Below are 24,003 nucleotides of genomic sequence, written 5' to 3'. Positions count from 1 at the left end.
ATCAAAGTGTTACCTTAAGAGTGTTTAAAGCAGACATGGCAGCTTCCAAGGCTGGTATGGCTTCTGCAAGTTCACTCTCACACTCATTTTTCAGGGCCTGGGCTTCGCTGGCTTTCTGGGTGGCCACTTCTTCATCCACTCGAACAATTTTACTCTTTGCTTCCACTTCTGCTGACTCTTTTTCTATAATCTGTACAGGCGAATAAAAACATGAGGGATCTTTAGAAGTCTGTCTTAGCAGCTTTAAGAAAACATGAGACATATTACCTCTTATCGACCCCCGCCCCCCATAACCCATGGCAAAGGCCTCTGGAACAAGAGAATGTATGTGGACATACCATTAGAACATGCAGTACCATAAGCAAATGCTTTGATAAAAATATGTCTGAGTGACCATGATAGGTGATATAGAGTTCCATATTTACTTAAAATCCTAATAATGTCGGAGAAAGAATGAATTGCCTATAATGTAGTTTATTAGACAGTCTATCAAATGGAATATATTCAAAGCATAATCTTACATTCAAGTCAAAACAAGTGTCCAATAATAAACTTTGGTACACTTCACCGATTGGCTATTTATTGTGCTAAAAGCTTATGGGAAATATCAGTAGTATCAGTAATATAACTAGTTTAAGTAGTTAGATCTACTAATATGCATTATATCTGACAAATAACAGCAAATATATCAAGTTAGGTCTAATTTATCCTAATCCATGTCATGAAAATGGTTAGGTTTATGCTGTGCTTCACAGTCAGAATTATCCTTATCTGCCAAAGTGCTAAAAGAAAAACCTTTGTTTGTGTCTCACAGCAGCCTTTTAGTACATGTTATTATTTTCCTATAATAAGATATGAATAGTGAATAAGTGACAATCAAATAGTTTGTCACAAAGAGGAAGTTCTTCAGTCAGGGCTAACTAAATACAGAATTTGTTTTCTAGTCTTCCCATATTTATATGGCATCCAACAAGCCTCTTATTGTCCTATGAAACTCAGACTTTTAAGGGCCAATATATTGTAATGTAATGTAATACCATGCACTTGTTATTTGTTTGCTTTACCTTCATCATTTCAGCATTTTCTATTTTAGCTTCCTCCAGTTTGGGCTGTAATTCAACCAGTTCCTTCTTCATTTCTCCAACCTTAAAAACACAATATGAATGATAAACGGCCATGAATACACACACATGCATTTATATATGCAATGCAGTTCGCACATCACATACATTAAAATGACCAGTAACAAGAAACAAAGCACTAGAAGAACTAGAGGTGCATGAACTGCACAGTGTAGAAATCACAATGTCAATAAAATGCTGTTAGTAGTAGTAAATTGAACACTGTATAATAGTCACCTGTGATTCAGCAAAGGCTAGCTTATCCAAGCCGTTCGTGTATCTCTTTTTTGCTTTCATCACTGTGTCGCGCTTCTGAGAGAGGAGCTGACGGAAAGCAGCAATCAACTCCAAATAAGAGGTGGGAGTTACATAATTATGTCTCCCCAGTTCTCTCAAAAACCTGTAAGAGGAAGATGATATGCCAGATGAAAATCAGCAATTGGAGAAAACAGGTAGTGGAAATTAAAAGAACACGTTTTACTTAAATGCAATGTACCTTTACCACAATAAGTGCCATGAGGGAAATGACAGTAATATCATCTTTTACGTTTTCTTAGCAAAGTGTGTTTAAAATAATACAATGAGTAACATTTTAAAGTATTTAAAATGATATTTCTTTTTCTGGTTTTGATTTTAGGAAAAATTGAATTTCCTGATAAAGATTGTTTGCTTTATGGGAATTGTGCAAAATATCAAAAAGTAAATAATTACTTGTCTGATAGAGCTATAGCTGATGTGTGGAAGTATTTACAGATTGGGACCACTTCCTGGCGCTCAGTATTGGTCATTTCCAACGTCTCCAAGAACTTGACAGCCACTCGCTCAAGGGCATCTTCTGGCCATGGCTAGAATACAAGAGACCAATACAAGAACAATTACTGGATTCCTCAATCTAATTTTACTATCAACATATCTAACAAGCTAAAAAGCAACCTAAATAAAATCACAATACGTGCTATGCAAGTGACAGTACCAGACTATAAAAAAAGTCAACAGAAACCCATAATATGTAGTTGCATGGCACCTGGGCAGCCAAGGCTCAAACACTACCCTGGGGATTTAAAACTGCTCTTCAGCTAATAGATAGTTCTTTGCATATAACATTTATATATTCTGTGACATAAATATGAAACTACAATGTCCCATCTACTGTCAGAACATACACAACCCCATTCCTTCAACTATATTACAAAACAATGTCTTAAATCCCAACAACTAAATATTCTGGATGTTTAGTATGCCAGTGGAGCTTATTCAATAATTAAGGGTTTTTGTGTAGTTTACCTTATATAAAAAATGCTACTACAATATATTCATTATGCAAAATGCTGTACGCTAGAAAAGTATAGTGGATGAACAGTAGATAGTTTTCATTATATACTTACAACACAAGAGATAAGAATTTCTATTACAACTTTATAATGTATAACTGTACAGTATCAGTACTTACCTGGAACCAGTCGATAGTGCAGCAGTTGATAAGAGAAGGAAACTGCCGCAAGCGATTGCGAAATGCATCTCCAATGGGGCTGAAGGCAACCACAATGTGGAGATTTTCCTTGCAGCGATTTACAAAGAAAGCAAATAAAGCCAAAGGACTGAGCTCCACATTTTTATTCCCAGCTTGGGCTGCTGGACGAACTCCCTGTCATAAGACATGTAGCAAAAACACAGAATGAATATTATACATACAATTAGTGTTTTTTTTTTTTAATATACAAAGGTAGCACAAAATGTAACCCTTTTCTTCTGGCAGTTTTGTCCTAGATTTAAAAACCCAGATTGGATAAAATAAAAGAATATAGAGAGCTTAGTCCAATAACATAGACCAATGCAAACTTCACAGGCTTACAGAGCGACAATTTGCACTGGTGGTTGTTCTGCCACTCTACTGTAGGTCACAGCAAAGGTGTGTTTGCATATCAATAAGTGTGAAATACATATATAATTATATTGTGCCCAGCAACCGGCTTCTCATCATACAGACACTATTCTTCTCAGCTTACCTCCATAATTTCTTGTTTTTCATCCACGGCAAAAAGGTTAGGAACCTCCCCAGTGTTGAGCAGACTGTCCACGTCTTCCAGAAAGGCCTCTGTTTTAATTTGTGTATCTGTGATGAGAAACACGGTCTTTTGTCCCTTCACTCCTACATTCCTCAGCAGACCCTGGAATCAGAAAACAAAATTGCCGTTTGATAATAACTATCGAAATTCCTTTCCATCTGCTCTCTCCTACTCAAAACATAATTCACCTGCTTAGTCTCCTATTGGTTTTAGGTTGGAAATTATGACATTTTAGGTTGGAAATGAAGAGGTAGAAATGATGACATTTATGTAGTATATGTATATAAAAAGGGATTTGCACAAGTTTTGTCACACAATTATCATTTCTGAGAATATTTATTAAACACAAAGTCATCTTTTAAATTAATAATGTCAGTCTAATAAAAACATTTCTACTTTTCTAATGGTACTCAAGATATTAGCAATTAGTACCTTAATCTCAGTTTCTGGAGGATTATATATATTCAGATTAACAAAATATCCCAAAATTTAACTCTGGGGGGTGTTTATTAAGAAAATGATCTGCTACTGGGAAACAGAAAAGGAACTCAGGCTGCAATACGCCATCTTCCTTAAAGCACTCCCACAGTAATATGTTGTTGCAACTATTTGTCCTCAGCCTTTAAGGTTGAATGACGTTTTGCTTCATTCTATTTTGAAGACTTTAGACATAATAATAATAAAGAGAGGAAGCGACATCATGGAGTTCTGGACTCACAGTGTAATGATGCACTAATGTAACTGGTTAACACAATTCTCTGTATTATTAATGGCAAGCAAAAGCTGGGTAATATCCCAAAAGTAATGTTGCATTATGTGACTTCTGAAAAAGGAAAGTACTAGAATAAAACCTTAAAACTCCACAGAAGAAGAGAGTTCGAAAATTGAAGTTGTATTTAGTGAGTAATTTATGTATAGTTTACCCACAGTTTTGGCAACTTTTAAACTCCATCTACCACTGACAATGGATTACCATAAACAATACTGAAATTAACAATGTACCACACAGCACACATTTTCAAAGTGATAATGGAAGAGGTATGCCAGTGTATGTACCTTTAGATCTTCCCTCCATTCATTCATGCCATAGCTTTTGGAGATCTCTGGTTGGAAAATGCTCATTTTTGCCATAGATGTGGCCAAACGAGTTAGCGATTGTCGTCCACTGCCTCCGACTCCAACCAGCAAAGCATTGCCACCTGGCTGCTTTAATATCCGACAAATACGGGATAGATGTTCCAGTACGTATCTGTTACAGAAACATATACGACAATTCGGTTTTGTTCATTGATGACAATTCATATAACAAGGTTCAAACATTTTGTCTGAAAGAAGATAACTATTTCTTGAATATATTTACATTTGTGAAGAAGAAGGGAATTCCTACTGCACTACAATGCATCCCCTCTAAATTTCTATGGGCCAACATACAGGCTCACAAATCTAGAAGCAGACGTAGGCTTGAATCATTCCAGTTAAAATATGAGGTGTGGGGTTTTGATGAGCATCAGATTTCATTTACCTTACATCTCAGACGTTTTTTTATCGATTTACTGAGGCAAATAAATGATTAAAAAAATGCACATATAAACAAACCTTCTAATCTAATGTCCTTACCATAGTCATATGTCTTTAGTACATTCTAAGGTAAATTTTGTGCATTTTTTTGGAATGTGGGATGAAACTGGCGTACTTGGAAAAAACCCACACAAACACATGGAGAACGTGCAAACTCCATGCAGATAGCATCCTGGCTGAGATTCAAACCTAGGACCCAGCGCTGCAAAGGCCACCATGCTACCCTTACTAAAAACAGTAATTGGATCTAGATGTTTTTATTCAGGATAGGCCATGCCATGTCTCTGGATGACTGGTAACACTACTAAGAAACATCTCTCAAGGGGATACATTACACTACTAACTCTCGAGGGGATACATTAATTATTAAGGTCAAAACGAGTTGATTATCTAATAGCCACTCTTTCTACACTGTTAGGACACAACTTATAGCTATTGTCTTATCAAGAAAAGGCTGGTACTTGCATATAAGTTAGATAATGCCCTTTTTGATGTCTGCGGCCAAGATTATCCAGTTGGCGCCTATATACTATCTATATCTCTTTGAGGTTTTTGCATTCGGTTTGATTCCTTGAAGATAAACAAGGTTTATTTTTTTTCTTGTGTTTTCGGGTATGCACACCAGTTGTACAATCCACTAAAGTCTTATACTCCCTCTCATGAATTTTAAATGTATTTTATTTTGTAATAAACAAAACAAGATGCAGAAAGGGACTGTAAGGTGAATACCAAACAAACAGCCAAACAAACTCTACCTAAAGCTAGAATATTACTGTTGAATAGGCTGTTAGTTTTGTTTAGAATGTATAGAGTATGGTGAAATATTTTAAATAGTTTAACATTAACCCACATGGATGAAATTAGATGATCATAATGATGAGGAAAACACAGATGAGATTTGATGATAAGGCATACCTGAATATCACTAGGTTCATGCGGGTCTTGTGAGTTTGGTTGTATTCTTCTAGACATCTCTCCACTATATCATTAAACTGCTGCACGCTTGGTATCTCTGAATACAGACGTTCATCTCCTTCAAGGTCAGGGTTCATGTAGTCACCAAACAGAAGATTCCTAACATTTTCTTCAGAGATCTGCAATGTTATAATCATAATTTCTTATATTCACATTAATGTATGTATTGAAATAGCTCCATATATCAAGGACCTATAGTAAATCCAGTAGTCCCAGTTCATAACTGTTGCCTTAAAAAGGTAAACTTTTGCAGACATTTTTAAAGCCAGTAAAGCCTAAAAAAGTAAATAAATATAACTCATTGATCAAGGACTTGCAACTGTGGCACCAAGGTCAGCTAAATAGCTAATTACCTAAGTATAGGCACCTCAGAAATAATTCAAAACCAGCTCAAACCTACACATGGGCATTTTACTACATATTTATCTTGCTTTGGTTGGATTTTGATATTGTTCAGTTTACTTGAAATGTTTAGGATTAATTTGTCTGCATCTGATGCCACATATTGCACCCTTGGTGACAGTAATTCCATCTAACTCTGTGACATATATTGTCTGCAAAGGTCTGATGAGAACACCATACAGATACAAATCCAGAGCCTGTCTTTATAAGTATAGAAGACAGAAGTGCTTAATGAAAATAAAAATCGCTACAGATTTGCCCACTCCAGAATGAATTTAGAGACTGTTTTTTTAACAACATGGTAAGGCACAAACTGTTTTAAAACACAGGACCTTAGTGATGTTACAGCAAATTCTATATACATGAGTATGTTATATCAAGTACTTTTTCTGCCAGTGTAAATATGGAACTTTACAGTCCATGTTGCCCCACTTCTGGTTATGGTTTCAATTAGGACATCTTCAATAGTCTTTTTAAAAGTACAACAATCTTCTACAAACCCTGTAAAAAAAAAAGAGAGAAACAAAGCTAACACAGACTTACAGGTTCATTTTCTTGTTTCAGATGCTCGAAGACAGAATCAAAATTTTCCTTGAAATGCTCTTTAACTACATCTTTTATTAGTTTAAAGAGCCAGGTTCGATCCGTGTCATCTACTAGGCGGTCATAGAATACTCGCAGTACCTCATGGACGAACAAGCGCACCATGACACGTTTGTTCTCTACGGCTTCTTTCTTAATAAGCAGGCATCCCTGGACCACTCGAGAGAAGTCCCGAAGGTTAAATGTGTAATGGGATTTGGCTGGTGTAGGTAGCAAGTTTTCCATGGCCTTTTTATACACCTAAGTTCAGCAAACACAAAAACAAAATGTAATTAGTAATTAGATTGTTTCTCCTAATAATATCATATATCTTTATTACATAACCAGTTATTTATCACACTATATCAACTAACATATTGCATGTTTGTCTGAAATAAGAACTATCTGTTCTTCCCATACCTAGCATTATTACAAATGTTATTTGCCTTTTTGGGATGGATAGCTTATAATTCAGCTTCTACTAGCACAAGTATGCACAAAATCTTTACACAGTTTTGCATGTTTCACAACATTGGCTATCTGTGCAGCCCTCTGTATTCAGATGAAAAATATCCCAAAGCTGCAAAAATATTTGAAGCCTTTGCTAGGCCAGACTGTGATCACTGGTCAAATTAGATGTAGGTTCTACTCCTAATATGCATTTCTGAATTACAATGCCATGGGATGTGTTCCTTTTGAAATACTTTTATTAAACATTTGTACAGAGCCCCTTTCCTCACCTCCATTGTTCCATTTACAATTTGGTTTCCAACTGTAAAGAATTGTGGAGAAAACTCATTATTTCTCAAGTAGAATGCAACAACTGCTGAGAAGATGCGGACCATGGTCTCATCGCTAAAAGCGTTAATAGTGCAAATGTTGAAATGACGCAAGAATCTGGGTGTCACTGCATTTCTCCCACCACCAGGGGGCCCCATAGCTGCAATCAGCTGAACATCAACCAGAGTAATTTTGGAGGTGTCCTTTAAGTCGTACCTAAGGAAGTGATCATAGTTCATATGTAAATTGAAATAAAAAGAATACAAACAATTTAAACATCATGTGAAAATTTTATCTGTTTTTTAATTTTGAAATTACCAGTTTCCATGGTCAAAGAACTGTCTTAAAAGCTCAATAGGTGGCTGTGCACCATATTTTTCTAAGGCTGGCATATTCATGTCATCCACAAATATCACACATTTCTTCCCCATAGGAGGTCCGAATACTCCTTTACGTCTTTTATCCAGTCTGTCCATCACAATATTCTGGAAGAATTTTTGGCTCATAAGTATACAGTATATATTGAAGTTTGAAACGTCTGTCATACTGAAAACTTAAAAACTTAATCAACTAACCAGCAAAAGATATTAAAGGTAGTATAATTATTTTGCACACTTCTTTATTTACAGGTAGACCCCGGGTTACATGAGATAGGGTCTGTAGGTTTGTTCTTCAGTTGAATTTGTATGTAAGTCGGAACAGGTACATTATTTTATTAAATGCAATTAGAACAGATGTTTGTGTCAAAATATTATTAGGCAGCGTGGTGTCAGTTACTGTATAAAAACCTCACTGTGATAATAACAAACAAAGCAAAAAAAAAACAACAACCTTATTTAGCCTAGACATTCATTAACTTCTGGAGCAAAAAAAAAAAAAAAACAACTGCAGAGTTTGTCTTGGTTATTAAAGAGTTACAGGATGTTACAGATGATTTCAGTTCTTAAGATCACCCACAAACTCAGCATTGTTTAGCAAAAGATTTCTTCTGCAAGTCACCTATCCAGGAGTCCTTCGTATGTCAGATGTCCTTAACCCGGGAACTACCTGTATTTATTATGATCTGGATTAAGCGATATATCCCAGAAATGACAGCTCAGTCTTAATTTATAGTCAGACATATGGATGCAGGAAAACTAGAAATGCTTAAGTGACTTTAGCCTTCCCATAGAGCGCTATGAATTGTATACATATATTGTACATAAACAAATATAAAAAAGACATTATTCTGTAAAACAAAATACAGCTAAAATAATAATACATTACAAGAAGCTGATACATAATAATAATATATTATTATAACAAGTGAAGTAGCTGAAATAAAAAAACATCCCATCCAAATAACACAAACCTGTATTTGATTGGCACTGGTTCGAGCAGAAAAATTAATGAAGAAGGGGAAGAATTTGTCTTTGTCCAGATTGTTCATTAACTTGTCCTTTACATACACTGATTTACCTGTACCAGTTGGTCCTACAAATAGCAATGGTCTAATAAAAAAAGAAAACATTTTGTTACATAGTAGAACGATTTGTGGTTAAATAGCAGTTTGTAAAAAAAAAGTGTCTCTGAGCTAAAAAAGTAAAGATTTGCTATATTATAGGGAACATCTTAAAAAGTCACTGCTGTGCATCTCACTGTTCCCTTTGCTGGTGAGAAAGCTGTAACTCAGTACAGAAATACATCCCTGTCTCTACTTCATACCTTGCAGAACAAGACATGGAAATTGAGTAATATAGAAAATATGTTCTTTGCCTTGCCTGCTCGTCCTTTTATTGGCCAAAGCTTTTAGAAGGACAAATACCTGATGTCCAGAGATTGCACATAGAGAACAGGAAGGAACTTACTTTGAGTACTTGATAGCCATGTCCATTAGGAAAGTATATCTAACAGTATCCATGGTCGGAACAATGATATCTTGAATTTTGGTGTTTTTGTCCCCCACATTTGTGTTTTTGATAAACTCATTCCAGTGAATCCAGCGACCCCTGCCTTTCAACTGGAACAAAAAGTGAAGAATAAAAATGGTCCTAAAATAATGTAGCTGAAGAACACACCAACATACCCAGTCATACTAATACCTAAATCCCAAATCTAAGCTAAACTTCTTTTTATAGTTTTAGAAGGGAAAGGTTACAATTTGTGTTGCGTTGTTGCTGTTTGTGTCCAAGCGACATAAAAAACTCTCGAATAGGGACTGATACAGCAATAATGAAAATGATTTAAATGATTAGAACCTCTGTGAAACTTTATTGCAATCTGCGTCTTTCTGTCCCAGAAGACATCCTCTGCCAGCTGGTATAATGGGAATAAAAAAGGAGACTGATCCATAAAATTAGGAAGACAGAGATGTTCTGAGATTTTTTTCCTCCAAAACCCATTTTGAACAAAGAATGGGCTAGATTTTAACTTTAAACCTGTCATAAGATATAGTAACCTAGATCTAGAGATATATAGATAGACATAGCCTCAGGTATTCTTGTAAAACACAAAGTTAACTCATCTCCAAAGCTCCATTCTGCCTTCATTCAAGTGCAAAGAGAACTTTTAAGGGACCTATGTATGTATGGGTACACAGGCCCTATTTGTAAAAGTGGTAACTAGCTGAACAGATCTCCAGTTTAGGATCATCACTTTAAGAAGTTTGTCACTTTGCTACTGTTTAAATTTGTCGATTGCTATATTTATATTGTGTGAGGAAGCTGATCATTTCTAACACTGACAGCAAATGCTCAAAAATTCCACTGTTTCAAAAGTAGCTCTATGTGAAATATAACTCTAAGGCTGCTAATTGTCACTTTTAAAGGTGTTTGTAAAAATGGCAATCAGCTACTCTTTTCAAGCGAATGAAGCGTCTGATTACCAATTTTGGGTATACAGTAGAGAAACTATTCACCAAACTTCTAATAAGGCTGCTGATTGTAAATGTGGAGAACCAACATATTGTAAAACAGCAGATATCAGATTTCCACAGTGTAAGATCATCAAGGCCATAAAATATGATTTGGCTGTTATAGCTACATATGTTATTTCAAAACATAATTTACCTCATATGTGAAGTCATATACCAGGCCTTTATCATCGAAAGGACATTCCCACTTCCCAATAGATGCTGGAATTGGATTCTGCTCATTTTTTCCTGCTGTAATTTCCTTGAGAAAAGCATCAAATTTGTTCCGGCTGTCAGCATCACAGCATCCACCAACAGACCAAACCATAGAGAAAGCAAAGCAAGCCTAAGAGAAGACATGGGGAAGATATTTGTGGATTACCAGGACAATTGAAAGCAGAAAGAACAGGAAAAGGTGTTCCTACCTATCACATTGAGAGGGTTAGCCTGGTGATAGGTAGATTTAGATTAAAAAACAGATGGATCTCTGGTCCATTTTCTATGGTATCAGCTTTATTACAAAAAAGGCCTGTTTACAGAGCTCAATGGCCCAGGTCAAAATTTAAACATGCACAACTCAAAGTGTCAAAACAGTAACTTGTCTTCTCTCTTTTGTGGGTTTCATAGTGACATTGATGGCCTTTTTTTTCATCACAGCTGCTTATGATACCCCAATACAAATCAATGAGAACTCAGAAGTAGCTTAAAGCTGATTTATGCAGCTTTGAAGGTGGTCACAAGCAGGTCAGAAGCTGGTCATAGGCACCTGATAATACATTTTGAATGGTTTTAAACAGATCTCAGGTATCATCCTTAGTTTTTTTGTTACTGAATAAAAGAATTGTAAAAGCAAAAGGTAGCTGAAACTTTAACTTGACCTGATTAACTCTAATTTAGTGGCCTGTACACTGATAGTTACTTACCATAATCCAGACACGAATGCTCTTATTAGTAGGTTCTTCATTTACAGCATCAAATATTAGCATCTCAAACAGCCGGGTAAGGGATATCACCACATTGCTATTGCTAGTTGCCACCAATTCCTGTCCAGGAAGGTAAATACATTTTAAATTAATAAATTACCAGTATGTAAGGAATAAACATTAAAACTTAAGGGACAATTTTATTGTGTCTTACACCATCCTCCTCAAGTCTTATTGTCACTTTACCCCAAATTAGTGATAAGTCCCTGACTTGTTCATAAACCGACTGTCAAAATGTAAATGTATGGGCTTGTGCTTATACTCTGCACCCCCATTTATTTAAATCAAGCCTATGGAAGAAAAACTAAACTCCATAGGAATGAAAATGCCATCTGGTGATCAGAGAGAGGCAATATATCTTAATAAAGTAAGTGTCAACCATCTTTTCTTACTGAAAGTGGTGACCAGTGCAGAAAAGAAGCAGAACTTTTTTTTATTTTGTAGCTGTTTTTTTTCATCTGATCTCGTCTAAACAGGGACAATTAAAAAAAGTATGCTGATAATGTATAAATAATGTTCAGGCAAACATACATAATAACATATTTAAAATCAAGTAACACGTAGGTTGAGAAAGTTAAGAAATATCCAACAGAAACTATGTGGGCTGCTTTGATTATAGTTACAGTTAAAACAACAAAATGAATACAGAAGAATTGACATGTATTGAAGTTGACATAGTATTGGTAACAGAAAAAAACATTCAGGAAAAACCCATGATAAAATTCTATAGAACACCAGAATTTCACCTTGCACTGTTTCCTTAGGAATCGTAAAGCTGGTGGTATAAGCCACTGGAACAGGTCTTGTAAGAGAGCTAAATGTTCCTTTGTCTTCAAGACATCAGGAAGGGTGTTGAGCCAGGACTTTACTAAGGGTTCCCAGCCTAGCTGTTGAGGTTCTAGGTAGATCATACCACAACGACTTACTGTGGCTGGCTGTAGATAGAACAGAAGTAATTTATATTAATGTTCATGGATTTTGGTGGGTAAAACGATCATTCTCATAAGACAATGCAAACCTACCGAAGCCTGGGAAAGGTCCATTGTTTCAAAGATGAGACTCATCTGAGCTGACATCTGAATAATCTCACCACTCATTAAGCAAAGCTGTGGACAATGACAATAATTTCAATAGATTTTTATTGATTTTTGACAAAATTTCAACAATACACATAAAAACAAAAAAAACACATACAAAGAAAAAACACTTGCACAAATTCTTTTGTTGCAGAGTACAGAGCCATATGAATATCCTTTACGAACATGTGAAAAACAGATTAACCATAATAACCAACAAAAGGGAGGGGAAAAGGGAAACATAAGGGAAAATACCATTTCTGGTCTACTAAAAAAAAAAAAAATCCTGAAATAGTGATACTAAAGAGATTGAGCAAAGAGTACAATCGCTATGGCTCCCATACCATGGAAAATTTCACTTATGTGTCTACAATGACAATAATTTAGAGCAGTATTTCCCATTTAAACTGTATAAATAATCCTAAATACATATACATTTATCTAATATAAAGACAAATAAAGAAGTGTGACTGGGCCCTTAGACAAACACAGTTGACTTTAGTTTAAATGTTGGATTTTCTTATTATATTTATTTCTTATATGAGAGAAAAGGTAGCAAATCAAAACAAAAGCTATTATTAATATTAGCATATTATTTTACCTTTTTATTATCATCAAGTACAGTGTTCATGCTTTCTATCCACAGTGTATCTATGGGGCCATCAAACACAACCCATTTTCTTTCTGGGGTCTCAGATAATGCAAATTCACGAAATGTGTTAGCAACAATGCCATCAGTCCACTGTAAAAGAGTAAAATCTTTATATAAGCATGTGACAATCAATAATACAGTTTATGCCAGCGCTTCTTAACCTTTTAGCTTTACAGGTAACTTTGATATAATTTTCAGATCAAAGCAAACCACAGCTAAAAATTATTATACCTACAGCTCATGAAACATCAGAGTGGTTAATAGGTTGTAGAAAATTTTAAATAAAATAAAATACTATTTGGCTTACCTAGCAAATATGACAACAAATGCAGTTTAACAACACATACTCTATACAATTATATATTTTTGTAATAATATTAAAATTATATGACACAAAAAATGGAACATAGACAGTGGAAACTATGGTGTTCTCTAACATCTGTCTCCTATATTGGTGATTAGTGGGAACTTGCATTGGTGGTCAATGTGTGAGATCAATCTACTTACTGCTCAACCCCCTCCTATCAATTAAAAAGGGACTCTAGGGTTTCACAAAACCCTGGCTGAGAAAGGGTGGTTTATCCCAAGGCACTTTTTTAAATTATAATAATCTTAATTTAAGATTAAGGACTATTTTTTAGTATTCTTTTTTATGCAAATATCCTTGAAAATACATTTAGGTTACATTTTTTGTGAGTACAGTAAGGGCGCACAACTTCTTTTTTTCACTAAACATCCTAAAAACAAGAGTGTAAATGTACCTCATGCGACACTGGATCAAACTGTCCAAACAACTGTCCCATAGTGATGGATTTAGGATTCACTGTTCTGTAGATGACTTTTTCCTCCTCGCACCCTCGTTCATTCATCAGTGACAGAGTATCAGCAAGTATATGTAGAACCTTGGTTTTTCCAGAAAAAGGCTCTCCAACCAGCATAAAACTATGGATATAAACATAATGTTCATCGTGCTATACAGATTTGGTGTGCTTGTATTTCTTTTCAAGTATGTTTATTTTTACACGAGTAGGTTTTACACAAGAGAAACATAAAAACAATTTTTCATACAGAAGCACATGTAGGTTCATATACAATAAACAATAGAAGTATGGGGGGAATTTCAGAAACAGGTAAAAGGGGTAAGGGAAAGTCAATGCAGAGGTGTGGGGGTTTAATTGAATACATTGGTAATAGACCTAATTTATTAAAGCTCTCCAAGGCAGGGAAGGATACACTTTCATCAATGAACTTGGGTGATCCAGCAAACCTGTAACAGATTTCTAAAAAAGTAATTTGCTCTTTGTTAGCAAATGTTTTCAATCTGGAACAAATTAATTCCAGTTTTGATGGATCACCCAAGTTCACGGATAAAAGTGTATTTATTAAATCAGACCCAAATTGTCAAAGGCATGAGGAGCAAGAGGCTGGTGAGTTGTGGTTTCTTTTAATACAAGGTAAACATTCAACAACTGTCAATCATGATATGGATAACAAAATGAAGCCCAACAAAATCCAAAAAACAATTTCCAACCAAATTCTTAAAAAAAATATGTCATACAGCAGAAATTATAGGTACTATCTTTGGAATAGAACACATTGAAAAGCCCATTCCCATTGTATAGCTGTGCTTGGCTATATCTGTACCCAAATCTACATAACCATGATCTCTCCTGCCTATTAGCTTTCTTTAAACATTCAGATATAGATCCTATGGTTGCTCACTGCTTAGTTCCTGTGACTATAAGACCTGCTCCCCCTCATGTAGACACACATGAGGCCAGATGTATTAAAGTTCTCCAAGGCTGATGAGGATACACTTTCATCAGTGAAGCTGGGTGATCCAGCAAACCTGGAATGGATCTGGTCCATAATTTAAAACATTTTCCAGCAAATAGCAAATGACTTTGAAGAAATCCATTCCAGTTTTGCTGGATCACCCAGCTTCACTGATGAGAGTGTATCCTCTCCAGCCTTGGAAAGCTTTAATAAATCAGGCCCATGGTTTCCACTGTTCTGTAGAGATACTAAAAACATAGACTAATATCTATTGTTTTTCCTACTTTGGGTGTCGAATGGTCACATCTGCTTGACCCTACAGTCAGAATTATTCAGAGAAGAAAGAAAGTAGCTGTTACGCAATGTAAAAGTATATTTCACATTTGAAACAGATATTTATTCTGTCCACCACATTCCTTTTGTACACTGTCTGTATTTGTTTATCAACCTGACTTCTATTAGAATGTGTCTTTTTCCATTCTGGGTTTAATGGGCTTTAAACCACTGAAACAGTAAGAATAATGTGGGAAAGACAAATTCTTCTTTATATAAACAGAACACAATGAGTGTTATAACTGGTAGATAAGAGGAAGGATCAGTTCTGGCTGGGTCCCCTGACTTTACAGATTTGGATATATTCAGTAACTTCTTACCCATGTCTGACGATCATCATTTCATAGGTTTGTATCATCTTCTCCAGGAACACCTTCTCTGGCTGAACATTGTGTTTAATACAGCACTCATGAGCACACTCCAGCAAATCCTGGAAAATGGTAATGCATTTGTAAATTCAATAATTTTTCAGTCTTGTTTTGCTTTAAAGTCAGAACTAACTGTGGACTCTCTCTGCCTCAGTGTCAGTGTCAGTGCTAGGCAAATTATCAAATACTAATGAAGAGGTTTGAGTATGAGTCAACCATCAGCTGAACTTCAGCCATTCGCTATTTCCACGAACTTATGCAGAAAATTACCAGGTTTCTGATTGCTACTAGGTACCTTTACAACTGTTTCACAAGCAATGTTTATAGTGCCAATAGCTAACAAGTTGGCAAGGAATACATTGACTGTAAGCTCAGTTTTAGTGTACATAGCAGGTAGGGTTCAAATTTGGCTCATCCCCTGGCAAGCACCAACCAATTGGAATTCTGAACACCATGCACCTTAACAATTGGATTACAGCTGATGTTTACCCTGCTTACCAAGCAGGTAAAAAGGTAGAGATTGTTTCATTGTCTATGGGGGTTTGTTATTTTTATTAGCTCCAGGATGAATGGAGGACAGACTAGGATGATTTATACTACACAGGGGACCGATCATTGCTAAGTTATCGGCCACCTATGGTATTTTTGTTGATTGAGATATATTGATTTGATTTAAAGACTGATATCAGAAAATTACCAATCCTATTGTATCATGGAGAGATGATGGTGGTATAGTAGAAAGTGTGGGACCTCTAGATCCTTGCCCCCCTTTCCCTGTCCTGTGACCATTGCAACATCTAGGGTATGTCATATAACAATAAGAAAGGGGAAAGCAACAAAATAGATATCTCCTGAAGATTGGCGTTCCATGAAACGAGAGATTAAAGAAAACCTATTGATTTGACCTACATTACCAATGCAGGTTATACCAGTATAAAATATAGAATATAATTTTAATAGTTTTCAATAAATAGATTACCAATTATTAGATCACCGTCAAATCAAAGAAGCAAATCCCTAAGGAGGGAGTACAAACAAACATACCTAATAGTAAAAAAATTAAATTAAACTTACTTTATAGTCAGCTTCAGGTAGATGGATGCCAGGGAACAGATCACTGGTAATTCCATTAAATAATGGGATATCGTGAGACAAGAATTTAGGCTCATTTACATCCTTAATAGAACGCAGGAGCTAAATTATGAAAGAAAAATATGTAGAATATATATAAAGCTATGGTCAGAGGATTTTATTCTTATATAAAAATATTTACAATTATTTCACCAAGTTTAAAATAAAAAAATACTTACAAGAATATCTTCATTTTCATTGGGGAATTTCAGCTTCAAGTTCCCAGCAGCCACTAGCACCGCCTTAACTGCACGCATACCATAGTCATAATGAAACTGGGAGGATAGTTGTTCGGAGCACAACCTATATGTCATAACAATCTTGACTGACAAAGGTTTTGCATGTAGAAACCCATAAGAATAAAGTGAGATCTCTGCGATCAGTGCATAATTAGGAACCATCATAGCTACAGTTCGGAAAAGAACCTGTAACAAAAAATGGATATTAATAAACCAATCATTCAGGCACAAAATGTGATGCTTAAGACATTTCCCACAGCTAAATCCTAAAAATGTAGGCTAGTAAGCAGAGGAAACTGTTGTAACTCCCACCCATCTCCCCTGCCTTGCTACCGACAATTAAGGCCAGCCTTCACATGAAAGACTTCTTGGTTTTTAATAATGTAGATGTATCAAAAACTATGAAAAGGAAAAATATTCGTTTTTAGACCCAAAGAAAATAAATCTTCTAGACCATCCTTCCATTTACCTTAAGGTTGTCTGGCAGTTCCGATCGTCCTGCATAACCAGGATTCATAGTAATAGCAACAAAGCAGTTTGGATTGAGTTTCAGCTCAGTGCCTTCAAAGTTGAACATGTCCATTTTTGTCTGAATGGCTCTCTGGATGCAGAGAATTTGCTGGGCCACAACAGACAATACCTCCAACTCAATACGGTTAAATTCATCAAAACATGCCCATGCACCAGATGATGCCAAACCCTTGAAGAACTACAAATAAAAAGGAAATACAAAAAACAAAAATAATTTACAATACCTTAATAGCATAAAACTTATATTTCATAAAGTAGACTGCTAATCTTATTATTGAAAAATAATACTAATCTTAATAATGAATAATAATGAAACAAATAATGAATATTGTACATATGTGTTACTATGTTACTAAATGTATACTGTTATTGTAAAACTATAGAAGGCTTCGACAGTGGATTAGTTGTCAATTATGATTAGACCACAAAGTTGGTAGAAAGTAGAAACCTTTAAGGTTGTACCCCTCATGAGCATAGTCATTGATCTCTTGTTACCATTTCTGATGTAGTATAGGTCTGTACGAATGGTTAATACTTACCACTCTAAATGATGGTTAGTGAATATATCAAGTGACAGATTTAAGAATATTTGCTGTAAAGATAGGCTGTTTGATAGTAGTTTAGCGGCCTATTTTGTTTTATGAAGAGAGGAGGACAAGAAGGACTATGGGGACTACAAAAGTAGTACAAGAGCAGTGGATGCCAAGGTTATGGGTGTGTTGTCTTTAGAGTTGCTCCATAGATCTACAAATTCATTGGCAGGTTAAATATTTACCATATGTAAATTTCATGATATCCTTGTCATGTTCGCCCCATATTTTAAAATCCATATACAGTCTGTACATACCTTTGACATTGCTATGTAGTCCAGACCATCAGAGCAGTTGAACACGACACATTGCACAGCCAGGGCTTTGGCCAAATCTTTGGTAGTTTCAGTCTTTCCCGTACCTGCAGGTCCCTCAGGTGCTCCACCAAGATTTAGATAAAAAGCACCAATCTGCGAATAAAATAAAAATGGCTATAAAAAAATATGGAAATATAATAGATGCATCGCAGAATATTTGGAAATGCAAACTACGTTTTGTAATTCCAGACATCGAACTGCAAACATTTTTCATTACACTTGCAACCTATATATAAGTAATGATATGTAACAAGCTATATATATTTGATATATTTGGCAAGCACAGGATGGAATTCAAAGATGAAACTATAGTCACCTGAAAATCCATGTTGTGCAAAACAGTAATATTCTTTCACCCCTACTCCTCTCCTTTGTCTCTGTACACCAAGTATAATAAAATTGCTAGGTGGATTGAGTCAAGCACTGTCTTGATATGTCAACAGGTCGATCTTGGTACTACACCTTCTGACCTCCCTAATAATTTTTTTTCACATTTTTCATGTTCTACTTACCTACTTTGCAAATTCAAAGCTTGATGTTTACAAGAATCAGTTGCTTAAGACACAATTTCCAAGGAGAACTGAGTTAGGTGGAAGAATTACAATGATAACTGCTGCACTGGAGGGTTTAGTGACCCAGCAAAAATGGATAATACATTAACTTGACCCTCTAACATTAAATAATAACCAAGGATTTATAGAAATATTTTACTCATACCAAGGTTCTGTAGCATCTGTCTGTAAGAGGTGTAATGACCAGTCGTGGTGAGTTGCCTAAGTACTCATAAGCATATTTCACATTGCAGTTGATGATTCTCACACGGGCGTTCTCATTTTCCCAGTAATAGCGCAGCTGAGCCAACCATTGGAAGTCTGATTCATGAGAAACACCTAAACAGAAAAATTACAAAATTACAAAACACTCACTTCTCTTGAAGGATTCTGGATGCCATTGCTTTCTAATGCATCAGAGTGCGACAGTAAAACACAAATTTACCTTTTTAAGCTGTTCTACCCAAAGCTCTGTTTTTTATTTTCCCAATTTTCGCATTTTTCATATTTTCTCTATGTGTCAAAGCCTTGCCCTGTTTTTGTGCAAAGTCCCACAAATTCCTGTTGCTGTTGAGCATTGCAATGAAGTCAATCAAATGCAGAATTGCCATATTTAGGTAGGCCGTGTCTGCTTGCACTACCGTAACATGAGAAGATGTTCATGTATGTATGAGATGAGAACGTTATGTATGTAAAGCTAAGGATTCTGGTGAACTGCTGCAGTTCCCAAAGGATATACCAACTCAAGGGACTTTATGTACAAGCATCACAACGACATGACTATGGACTTTGTACAGCACTTTGTAATATGATGGCGCTATATAAATACAGTGTAATAATATTAAAAGTATCATATAAGCTAGGCTATTATTATTTTTTCCATTTACAACAAAATTACAGCTAGTGACATGAATACTAGAAGAAGACTGAAGTCTTTAATATGAATAAACAGGGGAAAAATGTATATATAGCTCCCTAAATAATTGTAAAAATGCTCAGTGATTCAGCATATCTTATCAATCACCCATATTATCCTAAACCTTGAGACATACTGTTGTATTCACTTTTCTCCTATAAATGAGACATCCTATTATTGTTATACATATATAGTATACCATATAACATAACAGTATCATTATGAAGAGGAAGAGATGCCTATTTCAAATACTGTTCATGCACACAAACCTGTTTCTATCATATCCATGACCACATCCCTGGCGTGGACATCTATGGTAACCAAAGCGCCCAATGTGGTACGTGTTTGCTTGGACAGCTTGCCTCGTACAAGTTCAACAATGTCATTAAGCTGATGTTGAAGTTTATCATAGTAATTTTTTAAACCCTAGAAAACAACAACAACAACAAACAAAAAAATGATTAAACATTTCAGTGTGAACTCTACACAAAACACAAAAATCAGTTATAAATTTGCATATAAATAGCAAATATTTTGCAGTGATTGACAGCTATGTTCCAGCACAGGTTGGGTCTATAGCCAAAGGTGTAACCGTCATCAGGGTATTACAAGCGGATGTAATAGAGTTTATGGGACAAAGAAGGGATAGATGGGTGTTTGAAAAGGGAAAAGTATTTCACTTTCATCAACTAAAGGGACTAAGTGGCTGACATATGCAGCTTTGCACACTATGGAGCAGTGGTCGCCAACTTTTTGGACCTCACGGACCACTATATTTACAGACTCCGGATTGTGCATGCGCGGGAAGCCGTGTGTGATTCAAAGGGGAAGAAACTTCCCCCAGAGTGACGTCATGATGCCAGAGCCATAACCTGCCCACCGCCCTGAGCCTGCGACCTATAGGGGGGACATGGTCCGTGGCTCTGGCCGGTGCGCCCCTCCAGCGGGGTCCTTTTCCTTATTATTTTTCCTTATTGGATTCCCTTACCTCAGGGCCACTAGCTATAGCTTCATGCACCTCACTGGTCCAGAACATCTGAGAAACACATAGCACCACCTGTCCTGGCCATTCTCTCACCCAGTCTTTCCTAGCAGTTTCAGGGTATGCCTGAAGAAACAAAATAATGTTATAAATTGCAATAGAAACACAAAAAGAGTTAAAGTGGAACTAAAATATCAACAATATCCAGACAAATTTGGCAGCATTTTAATGGGAAGAAAAAAATATTTTTATAACTACAATAACTGACATATCTAAACCCAATCACAAAAATCCCATAAAGATTGATAACTCAAAAAAACATTTGTAATCTTTTTAAATTAATAGCTTTCAATAAAATAACACCTGGTGACCATTGTTTAGGCACTTCTTAATAAGGAGTGACAATGGAGTGTGCGCACCTTCCAATCTCTCCTTGTTGTCACCCTTTCACATATGGTTCTGATAGAGACTACAAGCAGCCATGCTCTTTGAGTAAGTGTGTGCCACCATTGTTCCTATTAGGTAGCTCACCATGAGCAATGACATGCAGCCATCACTGCACTGCATGCTGACAGGAAGTACCTGCACAAAGGCTAAAGAAGAAGCAACATTAAGATGCAAAAAAAGGAAAAATATTTGTTTTAAAGAACAATGGGAATTGTTTACGAAGTATGATGCTTTAGCATAATTACTTTCGTAAGGTTATGTTTTATATCTGCCGATGAGCATTTGTAATAATCTGAATCCCCACTCTTACATTTTCTGATAGTGCAGCCTTACCACACATTGATTTTGGATTATTTACTTGCATCTTCTCCCTGTCACAATGCAGAGATGAAGGGCTGACTACGGATAAACATTACTATATATAGCAGCCTGGAGAATACATCTAATAATATTTTTGGTCACACACAGGGGACAAGCTGGTCCTTATCGGGATCTTTCAGCCTGACAGTGAGTTAATTATTCTGCTTTGACAGTGAGAAAAGCAAAAACAAAAAACAAACCCGTACTCATGAGCAACCACAAAAATTAATATTGTATAGCTCCGCCTAGTGTCCAGAATCAGCCGCTACAATAAGACTTTGTACTGAGAAACTTTTTTTTTTTTTTTGCTTACAAAAGTTCTAGTCAATGTTTAACTCATGTATTGTTTAGAAGAACAAACACCAGACCTCCAAAAAGGCAGACACAAAGGAAAACCTTGATTAACATTCAGTGTATAGTCACTAGTAACTAGCAGACCAGGTCAAGATTACATCCTAGGTATACTATTTATTAAGTGTAGATTGAATAGTACATAAACCTGTACAAGGTCAACTTCTTTTTTGGTGGGGTTGTCCTTTCAATATACCTGAACCTCCATACAGCCCACCTATCTCAGTGCAGCTCATATTCTAAAATATATTTACCCCCATTCATGAGTTCTACACTGTTCCACTCAATTTGATCAGTCAGAGCTTACACAGGTCCGACAACTCTTTCCTATTTCCCAGTGATAGTGGTGGTCACGTGGGAGAAATAGAATGAAATCACATGATTAATTTTTACCTGCAGTTTTTAGTTATTTACCACTGCTCCTGGAATGAACAAAGTGAATGGTGGGCAGGTATATGCAGATGGGGAGCCTGCATAGGACCTGAACAGGGTTAATTGAATATGTGTCTGCACAGTTTTTCAAAATAACCCAAAATTGCAAAATTTGTGGGATGTATAAAGCTGTGTTTATCCACTGTAACATAATGCTTCCCCACTGTTATCTGCCATAGCATGTAGAGATACTAGATAAAAAATGTAAGTGATAATAGATTATTGGCAAGGTATTGGCAGGTCATGAGCACCACCAAAGAAGGCAACTGGAACTAAAGAGCAACACAGTCAGTTCTTTCTGAAACAGCTTGAGAAACATAAGGAAGCTTATACCCTTTAATAAAGATTTTGCTGAATATCGTACCATTCTAGAACGAGCGATAACATCTCGTACACTTCTCAGCATTACATCCTCCACCTGGATGAGCCATTTCTCCACAGCCCCTCGTGCCTCTGAGGTGGAAATAGTCTGAATAAGTTCCACCCTTTCCCCCTCAGAACTATACATAGCTTTGATATCCAAGTTGGGAAGGAATTCCAGTTTAGCAATCCCTTCAAAGCATTTCTTTAGATGTGGCTGAACTCGTAGTGGATCCTTTGTCTCAGACAGAATTTCCAACATTTCATCATTGGACAAGAAGAAAAATCTACAAGAAAAAAATATGCTATTATCTGTGCACTTTTATTTAAAGCTATACACTGAGAGAGTAAATATTTCTAAACGGAGCACAGATAGCAACCTGTCAGGAGATATCACTTTGTCTCTATCGAAAACCTAAAAAATGTTTTAGATGAACTTTAAGTGTAGTAGAGAATTGCAAGGTGACTGGTTATGCCTTCCAACAGTGTGCCTGGCTAAAAAAAAAGCTAGGTAAAAAGAATTACAAATCTTTTAGCAGCAAAATACTCCTTAAATGGATTTCTTAAAAGTAATTTGCTATTTGTTAGCAAATGTTTTCAATCCTGGACCAGATCCATTCCAGGTTTGCTGAATCACCCAGCTTCATTGATGAAAGTTTATCAGCTCCAGCCTTGGACAGCTTTAATTAATGGGGCCCATTGTGTTGATAAAGATGTGCATTTCTTTTACGGAAAGAATTTATTAAAATTTATTAGAATTTTAAAACAAAAATCCATATTTAGAATAATACTATGCAATCAATCTTCACAGTACCAATGCCTGCTCTTGTCCTTGCTGTTTTATTTAACACTTGTACTTCTAATTGACATTGCTGATAGAATGAGCTTTCCATGACTCATTATACTAAAATTAGCAAACTATATATATAATAATTACCTAGGAAAGAAAAGCCTCTTCTTTTCCAGATAAGCATTTAGCCCCTTCATGATTTTATCCAGGAGCACATTACTGTCTTGCAGCTTTTCCAGAAGCCCAGTGAGGGAGGTGGCACTTAAAACCTAAAATATAAGATGACAAGTAATAAATAGCTGTTGTTATAAGCAATGAAACGAGGCAATAATAGTGTGTTTTATATAGACAATATTAACAGTTTAAGTTAAATGTAAAAAATAATTGTTAATCAGGACCATGTCACATAAAGTGATTAAGATTC

General features: G+C 35.9%; 1 protein-coding gene across 1 annotated transcript in view; it reads right to left on the bottom strand.

The window, feature by feature from the left end:
* DNAH12 (dynein axonemal heavy chain 12) overlaps positions 1 to 24,003 on the bottom strand; it is a gene marked incomplete in the record, with an annotated part of 69,691 nt that overhangs the window by 23,701 nt on the left and 21,987 nt on the right. Inside the window, 29 exon segments of the mRNA XM_072421221.1 lie at positions 14 to 190; positions 1,065 to 1,145; positions 1,359 to 1,521; positions 1,833 to 1,966; positions 2,572 to 2,766; positions 3,128 to 3,289; positions 4,244 to 4,436; positions 5,681 to 5,859; positions 6,686 to 6,985; positions 7,465 to 7,720; positions 7,823 to 7,989; positions 8,856 to 8,994; positions 9,352 to 9,503; positions 10,552 to 10,740; positions 11,318 to 11,437; positions 12,124 to 12,312; positions 12,400 to 12,483; positions 13,055 to 13,195; positions 13,867 to 14,047; positions 15,535 to 15,644; positions 16,657 to 16,776; positions 16,893 to 17,138; positions 17,422 to 17,661; positions 18,331 to 18,483; positions 19,108 to 19,280; positions 20,127 to 20,283; positions 20,846 to 20,965; positions 22,794 to 23,076; positions 23,727 to 23,848. Of these exon segments, the coding sequence (XP_072277322.1) occupies positions 14 to 190; positions 1,065 to 1,145; positions 1,359 to 1,521; positions 1,833 to 1,966; positions 2,572 to 2,766; positions 3,128 to 3,289; positions 4,244 to 4,436; positions 5,681 to 5,859; positions 6,686 to 6,985; positions 7,465 to 7,720; positions 7,823 to 7,989; positions 8,856 to 8,994; positions 9,352 to 9,503; positions 10,552 to 10,740; positions 11,318 to 11,437; positions 12,124 to 12,312; positions 12,400 to 12,483; positions 13,055 to 13,195; positions 13,867 to 14,047; positions 15,535 to 15,644; positions 16,657 to 16,776; positions 16,893 to 17,138; positions 17,422 to 17,661; positions 18,331 to 18,483; positions 19,108 to 19,280; positions 20,127 to 20,283; positions 20,846 to 20,965; positions 22,794 to 23,076; positions 23,727 to 23,848 (4,926 nt within the window).

This window comes from Pyxicephalus adspersus, chromosome 8, assembly GCF_032062135.1.
Source record: "Pyxicephalus adspersus chromosome 8, UCB_Pads_2.0, whole genome shotgun sequence".
Classification (NCBI taxonomy): domain Eukaryota; kingdom Metazoa; phylum Chordata; class Amphibia; order Anura; family Pyxicephalidae; genus Pyxicephalus; species Pyxicephalus adspersus.
This window is presented reverse-complemented; position numbering and strand designations above follow the sequence as displayed.